This window comes from Panthera leo, chromosome C1 (assembly GCF_018350215.1).
Source record: "Panthera leo isolate Ple1 chromosome C1, P.leo_Ple1_pat1.1, whole genome shotgun sequence".
Classification (NCBI taxonomy): Eukaryota; Metazoa; Chordata; class Mammalia; order Carnivora; family Felidae; genus Panthera; species Panthera leo.
The window spans coordinates 16,853,382-16,866,181 of record NC_056686.1 but is presented as its reverse complement, the minus strand read 5'-3'; the positions used below and the strand labels follow the sequence as shown (position 1 = coordinate 16,866,181).

The following is a 12,800-nucleotide window of genomic DNA, read 5'->3' as shown; positions in this document are numbered from 1 at the left end:
GCAGAGGGCGGGTGGAGAAGTGGGCAAAGTCGTGTGATTCTGCAGCCCTAGGGCTCACTTCTTTCTCAATCTGGTGCTTTCAAAAACAGCCCTGGGTGGGGTGCCCCTCCACCTTGGCCCCTCATCCTCCCAAATCTCACTTGGTCTCTGAACGGCCCAGATGGCCCCGTGGCAGTTGGCTTTGGTGAGGCCTGGCAGCAGGGGGGAGCTCTCTGCAGGGGGAGGAGGGAAGAGTGTCAATGAAAACCATATAAAAAATCCAGAAATGTGCATATAAAATCTCGCCCTTGGTGTATTGCCTAAGTCAGTAAGCAGAAAGCACCTTCTTCTTGGAGAAGGATCAAGTCCTCAAAAGGTAGGAAATGTCAAAGTGTCACTTCATTGTCATAAAAAAAAAAACCAACCCAACAAACAAACCCCCCAAACCAAATCCACCCCTGACCAAAATACCCCCAAGTCCACGAATTGCTGTAAACAAACCCAAATGCAGGAGCAATCCTTCTCAGTGGCAGTCGTCACTGCAGCATCGGGCCTGCAGGCAGGGCTATGCATCCTCAGGAAGGTTGACCTTGCCGATGTCCCCGTGGTCTCCCCGACCGAGGAAGACAACAGCCCCCTTTCGGTCCCATGAGCCGACAGGAGAAACAAGTCTTTTTCACTGGAGTTTCTAAAATATTCTCCAAAGACAGAAAAATTCTTCTGTTTGCCCAGTGGCGGCAGGAGTGGAGTTTCCCCGAGTGGTTCCCGCGGTGGCTGCCTGTCCGCCCGCCTGCCCCGTCTGCCTGCCGTGTGGCTGTTGAGTGAGGCCTGGAAGAACAGCCCAGGGACAGGAGAGAAGGGTGGCCCCTGTCTCCCCCTTCACATTGGTTTTCCTGAAAGTGTTTCTTGGCTCTGGCCAGGTCGCCTTCCCAGAGGGAGTTGGAGAGAAACTGCTTTTGGTCTCCAATTGGGACAAATCGCGTGGATCTCCCAAGCCCTTTTTTTTTTTTCTTTTCTTTTCTTTTTTTTTTTTTTCCCTAAGAACAATGATCACTTTCCTTATGAGAATCCTCTTTAAAAAATATTCCTTGTATTTCCCGCCCCCTCCCTGGATCTATTTTCTTTTGTTCCCGTTCCCTTTTTTCCATCATCTGAGTTGCACATATTCTTGGTGACGTCTCGTGGCTGGAGCGCTGCTCGGTTCTTCCTGCTGCCCGTGGCCTCCTGGCAGGTGGCTGACCCTGCGGTGGACGTGGACGGAGAACCAGGGGGCTGGCGTGTGGGGCGGAGTGGGGGGGGTGGGGCTGGAGGAAGAGGTGAGCCGAGGCGGATGAATGTCAAACCTCCACAGACTGGATCTGGTTCATCTGTGCCCGCATCACCTGGATACTGTTCAGGATTTTTTTCTGGTGGCCAGCCAAGGTGACCCCAACCCGGAGAATGTCCCTTTAGGAGAGAAGCATGTGCGTTAGGAAATGTGGGGATGGAGGGGACTTTGGGCCAGGTAGAGAGCTGTCTGGGCTTCTCCAGGGATGTCCTGCTGAAGAGAGCAAGGGAGGGGGGTGAGTGGGTGGATGTCTGGAGCAGGAGTGATGGGCTGGGGGTGGAAGGAGAGCGTGACTGGGAGTGAGGACACTCAGGGGGCACTGGTCTCCCCTGCTACGGGGAGGGAGGAGGGAACTTGCACTTAGGAAGCGCCCGCTCACTTTATATCCCTTTGATCGTCCTACCAATCTCCCGTTTACAGAAGAAAACTGGGGCTGAGGGAGGTTCTGATTGGCCCATGGTCACAGGCAGACCTGGGTGGTGTTCTGAATATGACCCCAAGCTGGCCATCTTGTCCTACACATCCCTACTGGACACTGTCTGTCCCTCACCCTCCAGAGCCCCCCACTTAGTGGGATGGGTGGGGAGGGGTATTGATGATGGTGGGCGGAGGCAGCCGGGCACTTACTCCATCATCATCTGCGACACGACGTCGAAGGAGGTGAAGCCGGCATTGGCGAAGCTCTCCTTGTACTGCCCCATCTTGATGGCTTCCAGCCACTCATCCACGGTGTTAAAGCTGGTGTAGTCGGGGATCGTGCGGTCCAGCAGCGGCAGGTTGATTCTGGGGGTGGGGTGGGCAACAGAGATGGTCAGGGCATGAGCTGGGAGGGGGGGCGGGGGTAAGCATGGGCGTGGGCACACCCGTGGGCTGTGTACCTGCATCTGTGTATCCATCTGCGTGAACAAAGGTGAACGAACGTATACGTACGCGAGTATTTCTGTGTGATGTGAATGTGATGTGGATGTGAATTTGCACCTATGTAAATGAGTACACGTATATGTGTGGCTATGTGAGAGTGAGTGTGTGTGCAGGACTCCACGCTGAGGCCACCTGGAAAACCCAGGGAAGCCTCTGTGGGGACCCCTGGAAGGCTGGACCACCATAGTGAGGAGGGAGACGCTTCTCCAAGCCTCCTATTTGCAGGAGGAAGGAGTCTAAGTGTGCAGGACTAAGTGTGGCGGGACTAAGTGTGCTACTATTCTGTATTTCCTCCATCCTTCTCCACGCTGGGTGTGCTGTAGGAAGCTATGGGCTGCACCTCCAACGTCCAGACAAGGCTGGTGGCACTCGCGAGAGTGAAATGACTCTCACGGGGCTAAAAGCTCAGAGTGATTTTATCCGGAGAGTCAGGAGTAGCTGACGCAGGGCCACGGTGGGGATCGACAGGCAGACGCAAACACAAATTTTTGGCCACAAAAACTTGGCAGGTGAAGGACTTGGGCCCAAAGAGTCTCTGGATACAGCCAGCCCTGGATCCTGAAGATACCTGGCTGGACACCCCTCAGAAACCCTGTGCGATAGTGTCCTGGAGAGAAAGAGTGTACAAGGCCAGGAGAGACAGGGGTCTGGGACCGCCACACAAGCAAGGCAGTGGTGACCTCAGGTCTGATGGAGCATGCCCTGGACCCCCAGGAGAAGACAAGCCCCGGATCACTGGAGCTGACAGTCTCTCTGATTCAGGGATGGTGACCTGAGTGTGGGCCATGGCATGTGTGTGTGTGTGTGTGCGCGTGTGTGGCTGGGTTGGGGAGGCTGCAAATGTAAGTGAGAGGGTCTAGGTTTGAGCGTGAGGGTAGCTAGGAAGGAAACCTGGTGACCAGTGAATATGTCTACCAACCAAGATTCTGGTAATTTTTCTTCAATGCTGTCCTCTCTGACCATGCTTTAAAAAGTGCTTCCTGGGGCGCCTGGGTGGCTCAGTGGGTGAAGCGGCCGACTTCAGCTCAGGTCACATTCTTGGGGTTCAAGAGTTGGGGTCCCGTGTTGGGCTCTGTGCTGACAGCTCAGAACCTGGAGCCTGCTTTGGATTCTGTGTCTCTGTCTCTCTCTCTGCCCCTCCCATGCTTGTGCTCTCTCTCTCTCTCTCTCTCAAAAATAAATAAATATTAAAAAAAAAAGTGCTTCCTTTACCACCTTTACCACTTCCTTCTCCTTTTCTGTGTCCTGGGCTCCTCCACACCCCCAAGGCAGGGCAAATGCCCAGTGAACATTAGTGCTGGCCTTCCCTGACCCCAAGCTGCAGTGTAGATCATCTGCCCGAGGCAGGTGGAGCTTGAGGGAGTGGAGATTTGGAGACAGGAAGGGCTGGCTGGGGATGGGGTGGAGATATACTGGGAGGAGGGAGTGGGGCCAGACCAGAGCCGTACCCGGAGGAGAGGGGTGCCATGGCTTTGAGGCTGTTGGGGTTTCGGATCATCTTGTCCAGCGTGTTGACGATCTGGCCAAACTTAGGCCGGTGGTTTCGGTCCTTCTGCCAGCAGTCTAGCATGAGCTGATGTAGGGCGCTTGGGCAGTCCATGGGTGGCGGCAGCCGATAGTCCTGCTCTATGGCATTGATTACCTGGGAACAACACAGGGGCAGAGTTGGTGGGGTGGGTGGGGTAAGAGCATCTGCCTCTAACCTGTCCTGTCTTTCCACCCCCCACTCTGTATTGCAGGAAAGACCTATTTGGTTGCCGTGGCAACTGCTTTCACCTCCTGGATACAGCCCCAAGGACGGGCCTCACCTGAGTTCCCACCATCTATGGCCTCAGTCTGACGTGCAACCTGGGTGCCTACCGCCTCTCTCCAATCTGTCCTGCCACTAGGCCCAGAATCACTTTCCCTAGCTGGACCGTGAGTCACCCTCCATGCTCAAGAAGCTTCTTCAAGTCCTTCCCGTTTTGTGTTGCTGCAAATCAGGATTTGCTGGCTTGATTTTCCAAACACCCCATTATTGAGCCTTATCAACCTTTCTGATCATCTTTCCTCTCTACCGATCCCCAGTATGATCCCTTAGTTCCCATCTCGGGGCCTTTGCACGGGTTATCGTTCCCATTTGAAGTCCTCATGTCTCCAAGTCCCACTGCTGTGAGCATCCCACCTGTCCTGTGAAGACTTCCTGATTTTGTTCATGCTGCCCTTGCCTCAACACCTACAGGACTTGACACCTGCCTTCTCCCATTTAACAGCTGATCATAAAGTTCCTGATGACAACATCTTGTTCCTGGAATAAGCGTCCTGTCCCCCAGTTATGTGGAAAACACCTGAGACAGTCTCACTCAGGGCTGACCACAAAGTGAAGGCATCTTGAAGATTTGCTGAATTGTGGATGTGCAGGCCTTTCCTGCTCTTGACCTCTGGAGATTCCAGGGTCCTGTGCAGACATCTGAATCAGCCACCATTGGGCTGGGAGCTGCCTTGGCCCGGTATCTCAGAGACCTTGCTCCCATTCCCTGGGAGATCAGGAAAAGGCCAGAAATTCTGGATCTTCCCCTCCCATCTGGCTGGCCACAGAGGCTCTGCCCAGCCCCCTTGGATACTCACATCCTGGTTGGTCATGTCCCAGTAGGGCCGTTCCCCGTAGGACATCACCTCCCACATGACGATACCATAGCTCCACACGTCACTGGCTGAGGTGAACTTCCGGTACTGGATGGCTTCTGGGGCCGTCCAGCGGATGGGGATCTTCCCACCCTGGGGAACACAATGAGGAAAGTTAATGGGTGAGAGGCTGATCCATCTGGTCTCTGCTCTCAAGATTCCTCACCCTATGCCCTGGGCGTACCAGTCACACGAAGCCCCTCATTCTTCCTCAAACTCACCATGCTACTTTAGGCCTTGAGAATTTGCACGTGCTGTTCCCTCTGCATGAAATGCCTTTCCTCACTCTGCTGTCTGAAAACCCCTTCTTATCCTTTAAGTATCTCTGAAAGTCTCTCCCTAAGTCCCAAGTGCCAAGGAGTTGCTCACTCTTTTTAATCCTCCAATTGGGTCCTCGATCTCTGTCAGGGAGGCACTTCTCATACAGAGCAGTACTGAAATCATTTTGCCTGTGTGCTTGCCTCTTCTTATGCTATAGATTCTGAGTTCTTCGGGCAGGGGCTTCGTCTTGCTCCTTTCTGTTTAAAACCCTTCAGCAGGGGACAGTCCTGAGTTTAGGCATTCCAGGTCTCCAAAATCAGCCCTGCCTGCCTCTCCAGTCTCACTGCCCACCACCTCCCCTCTTAGGGTCTGTGTTCCAGTCACAGCTTGGCTTGAGAACATGGCATCTGACAAACTTTTACTGGCCCTTCAGCTTTCAGCTCGCATCTCACCCCCTCTTAGCAAGCCTTCCTGGGCCTCCCAAGACTGGTGTCCTGACTTAGAGCTCTGTTACCCTATGTTTCTCTGCACATCTGTGTCCCCTGCCAGCCTGTGAGCTCCAAGAGGGCAGAAACTGTGATTTATGCCTCTATGTCTCTTGGGTCCGGCACAGTGCTTGGCATGAGCAGGTGTCGGTGAAAAGGTATTGTAGGGAGAGATGGACACCTATGTCCTCTTTCCTGGCACCATGACCCCGCTGTTCTCTGCCTCCATCTTACCAGCGCACTGGTGTAGGTGGGGTCTGAGGTATCATCCTCCAGAAAGCGTGAGAGCCCAAAGTCAGACACCTTGCAGACTAGGTTGCTGTTGACGAGGATGTTGCGGGCGGCCAGGTCGCGGTGGACGTAGTTCATGTCTGCCAGGTACTTCATGCCAGCCGCGATGCCCCGGAGCATGCCCACCAGCTGGATGACTGTGAACTGCCCATCATTTTGCTTTGGGAGAAGTGGAGAAAACACATAGTGAATGGGAGGGCATCAATCAGAGCTCTGGATCATCGGCACAACAGGAAACCAGAGCAGGACCCTGCTACCCTGGCCTCATGCTCCCTGTGGGAAGAATTCAGATGCTTGGGGGTCTTAGAGAGGCCCACGAGAGGCCAATTTCACGGTGGGGGAAAGAACATGGGCTTTGGAGTAGACGCACCTGGTTTGACTCTGGCTCTGTCCTTTGCTGGGCGTGCAACCTTGGACAAGTGACCTAACCTCTTGAGTCTGTTTCCTCATCTGTGTATTAAATGGGGATAAGTTATATCCATCTCCCAGGGCTGTCTGAGTTAAATCAGAAGGCGCACAGAGGTATGTGCATGGCACATAGGAGGTGCTTAAAAACATTTGTTAAATGGCAACTAGTCTAGCAGCATGTTTCCATGCTTTTTGTCTAGCTGGTTATCTGTGATCTCCTGGGGGGTCTGAAAACTCTCTTCTCTTGGCCTTGTGCTCTGGACTCCTCCCACTAGCCCATATGGCTTTGGAGAAATCCAAAATCTGGTGAAAATCCTGGACTAGGGTTCAAGAGACCTGGTTCCAGTCCTGGCTCTCACCCTGACCCCCTAGGTAATCCTGGGCAAACCGTACCCATCTTTGAACCTCACTTTTCTCTCATGCATAATGAGAAGGTTGGCTAAAAGCATAGATGATAACGGATTTCAGGCTGCGTGCTAACTTTGACGGACTGGCTGTGGTTTCCTAGATTGAAAGGATTCTGAGACCGCTACCTGGTTCAGGGGGACAGAGTTCTGGGGTGATTAGCAATGCCTGCCACTGGTAAGAGGATGGAAAGAGGCAGCATACGAGCCCCTCCTGACACAGATTTTCCCCAAGACCCCGTCAGGCTCTGACAACATGAAGTTATATCCACCACTCCTTTTCCTCCCCACCCATGGGCCCCTGGAACTCTTGGCTTTCCCTACCCGGAGGAAGGAGTCCAGGGAGCCATTCTCCATGAACTCAGTGATGATCATCACAGGCGTGCTCTTGGTGACAACACCCTCCAGGTGGATGACATTGGGGTGGTCGAACTGGCCCATGATGGAGGCCTCGCTCAGGAAGTCCCGGCGCTGCTTCTCAGTATAGCCTGACTTGAGCGTCTTGATGGCCACAAAGATCTCTCTCTTGCCTGGCAGTTTTAGGTGGCCACTGCATACCTCACCAAACTCCCCTGGGACACACACACCAAGAAAGGCAGGATGTCACTTGCCAGCTGGAAATGTCACCTTCCCACTCCCTGTAACCTCTGTTCCTGGGTCCTGAATGAACTTTTTCTCCCCAGTGGTCAGCTCATCCTCTTGACAAAGAACCCCTTTGTAGAATGTGGGCGCCCCTAAGGTCTCAGTAAACTCTCCACAGCTGCCCCATGGTATTTGGCTGGGTATGGGGTAAGGCTGTAGGGGAACCTGGGGGGGATGGAGAGAGGGACAGGAAGGACACAGCACTAGACCGAGTCCAGAGAATTGGGTTCTAGACCTAGCTCAATCTCTGACATGATATGCAAGCTCCTTCCCAGCCCTGTGCCTCAGTTTCCTCATCTATCGATGAGGTAGTTTTCCTGGATGACCCTTGAGGGCTTTTCCACCTTGGCTATTCTGAACCTTCAGGCCTTGGAGGGTCCTCTGAGGCTCCTACCCCACATGCTCCCCTCTGCCCCTAGAGTACTCCCCCCTCATGGCTGAGGCCATGGTACCTGGGAGAGCACCCACCACCTACCTGCTCCAATCACCTGCTCAATTTTGACACAGGAGATGTCAATTTCCTTGGCAAACTCCCGCACTGCCTCATTGGGGTCCTCATAGGTGAAAGGGTCGATGTAGATCTTCATGCCTGGGGTCACTGGGGGACAAGACCAGGCTTGGTCACATGCACAGAATCAAGATGTGGACAAATGGAAAGGCTACAGTTAGTCCCTCTGTAGAGGGAAATACACTCCCATATGGCCCCATAGGAACTGGGCAACCCTTTGCAGGTTACTTGACCTCTCTGAGTCTCGGTGAGCAGATGGGCACTGAGCTGAGTAGAAGGGTGAGGAGAACAGAGAGCTCGGCAGAGAGAGCAAATAGGTTCTAGTTCTTGTTCCAACTCTAATTGATTAGTAATGTCTTCCTGAAGAAGCTAAAAGACTGTCAGTGTTGTTTAGCAATGTCTACTATGGGTGTGGGCATAAAAGGATAGATAGGTTTGTCACTCTTGTGTTAGAGAATCAGGGGGTGCAAAGAAAAGGAAGAGGAAGTCAAGAAGGAAGAGAGAGATTTGGAAGATATAGAGAGAGGAGGCAGGAGTCCATGTTCTTGGGCAGCCGCTAAGGAGCCTTTGCTGTCTTTTAAGGCTTAATTTAAGCATCCTCTCCCTTCAGGGAACTTCCTGGCTGCCTCAGCTCTCCCAGGCACGCCCCAGAGCCTGGAGGGGCTGCCTACTCACTAGGGTCGGAGGACCCATCACTCGGCCCACTTCCCAGGTCCCCCACTAGTTAGTCCTAAACCACGCCGGATCTCAAATTTCCTGGTGATCAGCATGTGGCTGGACATGGGGCATATTAATTTGATTCTTGATTTGGATGTACTTTTTTATTTGATGCAGAAATTAAGGATGTAACTTGGATATCAAAGACCTAATTCTGATCCTAGCACTGAGCCAACAAAACACTTGGAAGGAAGGGAAAGGTGATCAATCCCATATTCTCCCTCCCAGATAACTCGTCTTCTGCTGCCCAGGCCTCCCTCTGGCTTCCCCAGCTCCCTGCCCACATTCTCCATTGCCCCAGGGGCAGCGACTTTGGAGGCAGCAACTCTAGGAGGAGGGAGCTGGAGTCCCTGGACCATAGTAAGGCTTGGCTGGTTGGTGAATGGGGGCATCAATGCTGCTCAGCTGTGTGACCTTGGACACGTTAGTTGATCACTCTGTTTCTGTTGCAGATATTCCAGGAATCTAAAATTGGAACCTCTAACACACAGGTTGGCAAACTGGCCCACTGACCGTTTTGTAAATAAAGTTTTATTGGAACATAGCTGCGTGCATTCCTTTGCCTGGCGCTGCTTTCAGCTACAGCGACCAAGTTGAGTAGTTAACAATAGAGACCCTATGGTATTTTTACTCTCTGGTCCATTACAGAAAAGTTTGCCAACTACTGTTCTAATACATTAGTTGTTTTTTGGATTGTTTATGTAGGTGTTTGTCTAGCCCTTTAGTCAACTAATTAACTTATTTATTTATTTATTTATTTATTTATTTATTTATTAAGATTTTATTTTTAAGCAATCTCCACACTCAACATGGGGCTCAAACTCACAACCCCGAGATCAAGAATTACATGTTTTACCAATTGAGCCAACCAGGGGTCCCTGTCTAGTGCTTTAGGTGAAGGTTTCTTAATTTGGGTCTGTGAACCACTTGACAGACCCAGGATGAGTTTGGTGGGACAGGGGAGTCTGGTAACCTCCCAAATGGAATGCATGTATGTATGTATGTATGTATGTATGTATGTATTTATTTTAGAGAGAGAGCACAAGTGGGGGAGAGGGGCAGAGACAGAGAGAAAGAAAGAGAGGAGAATCTTACTGGCTCCATGGCTCCATGCCCAGAGTGGGGCTCAACGTGGGGCTCAGTCCCACAACTGTGAGATCATAACCTGAGCCAAAGTCAAGAGTGGGACGCTTAACCAACTGGGCTATCCAGGCACCCCTATTATTACCATTTTGAATTAGAAAAGTGACTCATACTCTTTATTTATAGTCTAAAAACTATGGAAATAAATATTGTGAAAGTTGAAGTTCTTCCCAAATCCATCCCTGAGTTTAGATTTTTCTGTTTTATAACTTTATATACACACGTGTATGCATATTTGTGTTTTTCTGGCCATAGGATCTAAAATTTTCAGCTGACTCAGAAGAGCCTGAGACCCCAAAAGAAATTAAGAACCACCACCTATAACTGTGGGAGCCTGGGTGGAGGGGGTGGGTGGGTGCATGGTCTTTCCTCGTTTTTCTCTCCCCTAGAATAATGCGTAAAGTTCTACATGGAATATACACTCAGTGTCTATAGAGCTGAGCAGAATCCATGTGACAGAGACAAAAGAATGACAGCAGCTGCCATTACCCGAACCCTTTGTGTCAGGCACTGGGCAGGCTCTTTATATGGATTATCTCATCTTCTGCACCCAACAACTCTTGGAGGAAAGGATCATTATTTTCATTTCATGCATGAGGGAACTGCAGCTCCGAGAGCCTAAGTAATCTACCGAAGGCCACACAGCTAGAAAATGGTACAGCCAGGACTTGAATCCAGGCCTGTCAGATTTGAGCCAAGGGCCACTACTCTTAATCATCATGCCCGTGGCCTCCCAGATGCAATCCAACCAGATCTGGTCCATGCCTTCTCCTCCTCCTGGACTGTTCAGCCATGACCCCTTCTCTAAGTCAGCCCTCCTCAGACTGGGGACATCAGCTCCTGGGAGATGCTCCCTTTCTTGCTCAAACGCTGAGCCTGGCCTGTGGTTCTTGGTGACTGACTTTCAACCTCCCTCCGACAGAACTGGGGGAAGCCCTTTCCGCCAGGCCAGCTGTGGAGGGAGGACAGGAATGGGTCAGCTCAGGGAGCTAAGGAGAAGCAGAGCAGGAGCTCAAAGCTGACTTGGGCCCTGTCAGCCGATCACATGCCATCCCCAAGCCTTGGCCAGGAGTGTTGGTCAGGAGGGCGGCTCTCTATCGCTTGCAGAACAAAGGCAAGTGCCTTCATCCGGCCTTCCAAACTCTCTGGGTTGGGCTCCAACTTCAGCTCCCTGATCCTCTACAGCAAAAAGGAAGTATTTACCCAGAGGTCCCACACACCTGATCATTTCTGAACTCTGTGCTTTTGTTCATGTGGTTCCCTCCACCAGGAATGCACTTGTCTTCCTCTGTGTGTCTAGATCAAATGCCACCTCCTCCGTGAAGGCTGCCTGGATCCTTCTAGTGGAGATCCATGCTTCCTCTTCAGGTTCCCGAAGCCCTGTCTCTGCACCCACTCCCACGGCCGTGACATCTGTATGGCTCTCCTCTTCTATGGGGTCTGGCAGATATGCATCCTGCCACCCCTTTCTGGAACACTCGGCTGCCTGTGAACGCTCGCTTTACCCTCTCTCCCTCAGGGGGACAGGGGTCATGTCTGTCTAGCTCACGCTAAATGCCAGAGCCTGACCCATAGAGCAGACTCGAGAAATGCTTACTGAAAGAATAATAACATTACCTATTGAAATGTCCTTTTTCTCTTTCCACCTGTTTGCGGTCATGAATACCTTTGAGAATTTGCCAAAAGCTACGGATCTGCTCCTTGGAAAATTATTCACATGTGTGTCACACTCCCATACCCAGCATACAGTTTTGGAATGCTCACCGGCCCTTTTGAAGCTCTTGGGGTTTGTGAACCCCCCATTACGAGCCCTCGCTCTAGAATGTTTTCTCTACAGTACACAAGTGAAGGAGCATTCAGTAGATGCTTAATAAACGCTTATTGATTGTATGGCTCTGAGTAAAACTGTCTCTGCTTCTGTGACCCTTTGGTTTCATCTCACCATTAATAACACAATCTACTCACAGTTCAGTGTGGATTCACCAGGCACTAGGCCCCGTTCTAGGTACTTTACAGGCGCCTATCCGATTAATCCTCCTGACATCTCTGCCAGGTAAATGCTATTATTAGGCTGAGCCGTATGAAATTGTTAGTATTTGGCTGTTTACGACCTACAAACATGGCAACTCCATTGGGTCCAACCTAATATTATCCCCATTGTTTGGATGCGGACATTGAGGCATAAGAAAGTTTAGATGGCCTGCCCAAGGCGACAGCCCGTTGGGGGCTGAATCCAGGTCGTCTGGCTGTGAGTTTACACTTGTAACTGCCCGCCTACTATTTTCTTCCGGGTGCTTCCCCATCCTGTCTCCTGGACTGGAAGGTGATTATTCAAGGCCTGGCTCCCAGGACAGGTATTTGCTGAACTGAAGTTGGATAAGGATCTCTGCAGTCAGAGTCTTCAGAAAATACTGGTCTGCTGTTTGGATGACTTATGACTGTCAGGACCTGCTGTCCTGGACCCAAATGGGAAATTCAAGTGGAAGGAGGAAGAACCAGACATTCAGAGACCAGGTATGAGTTCTGGATCTGCCAGTAATAATAGTCACAAAAAGGCTGCGTTATGAGTTTGAACGGAGGATCAACCACTGTATTGATACAGCTGTGTGCCCTTAGGCAAGTTACTTAACCTCTCTGTGCCTCACTTCTTTTTCACATATAAAACGGAGATCACAAATAGCACCTACCTCATAAGGGGACTGCAAGGGTTAAACAAGAATCTTTTTAAGGGGCTAAGTATGGTTGTTGGCAAATAGAAAGCACTGAATAATTGTTACCTGCTATAAAGAAGAGTTGGCTATTATTAAATATTATTAGGAAGCACTTTAATATCCATTAATTCATTTAATCCTCACAATTCTGTGAAAGAAGCATCATTCTTGCTACTTCCCATATAAAGATGCCAAGGTTCAGAGAGGTTCGATGACTTTCCCAAGGTCACACAGCTGGCCAGGGGTAGAGCAGGGCAGAGAAACCAGGTTGGTCCCTCTGGTCCACATCCAGGTACCATGGACCCTGGTCCTCACTCAGCACCTGCTGGACGAGGGAAC

At 51.1% G+C, this 12,800-nt stretch overlaps 1 protein-coding gene across 1 annotated transcript in view; it reads right to left on the bottom strand.

Moving 5' to 3' along the window:
* Nucleotides 1-1,036: 1,036 nt before the first annotated feature.
* The window catches only part of EPHB2 (EPH receptor B2), a 126,133-nt gene continuing 114,369 nt past the window's right edge, over nt 1,037-12,800 (bottom strand). Inside the window, exons 9-15 of the mRNA XM_042951641.1 lie at nt 7,858-7,980; nt 7,065-7,312; nt 5,872-6,087; nt 4,835-4,984; nt 3,676-3,869; nt 1,934-2,089; nt 1,037-1,425 (exon numbers count right to left, since the gene is read on the bottom strand). Coding sequence (XP_042807575.1) covers nt 1,317-1,425; nt 1,934-2,089; nt 3,676-3,869; nt 4,835-4,984; nt 5,872-6,087; nt 7,065-7,312; nt 7,858-7,980 — 1,196 coding nt within the window. The 3' untranslated portion in view covers nt 1,037-1,316. The remainder of the gene's footprint in view (nt 1,426-1,933; nt 2,090-3,675; nt 3,870-4,834; nt 4,985-5,871; nt 6,088-7,064; nt 7,313-7,857; nt 7,981-12,800) is intronic.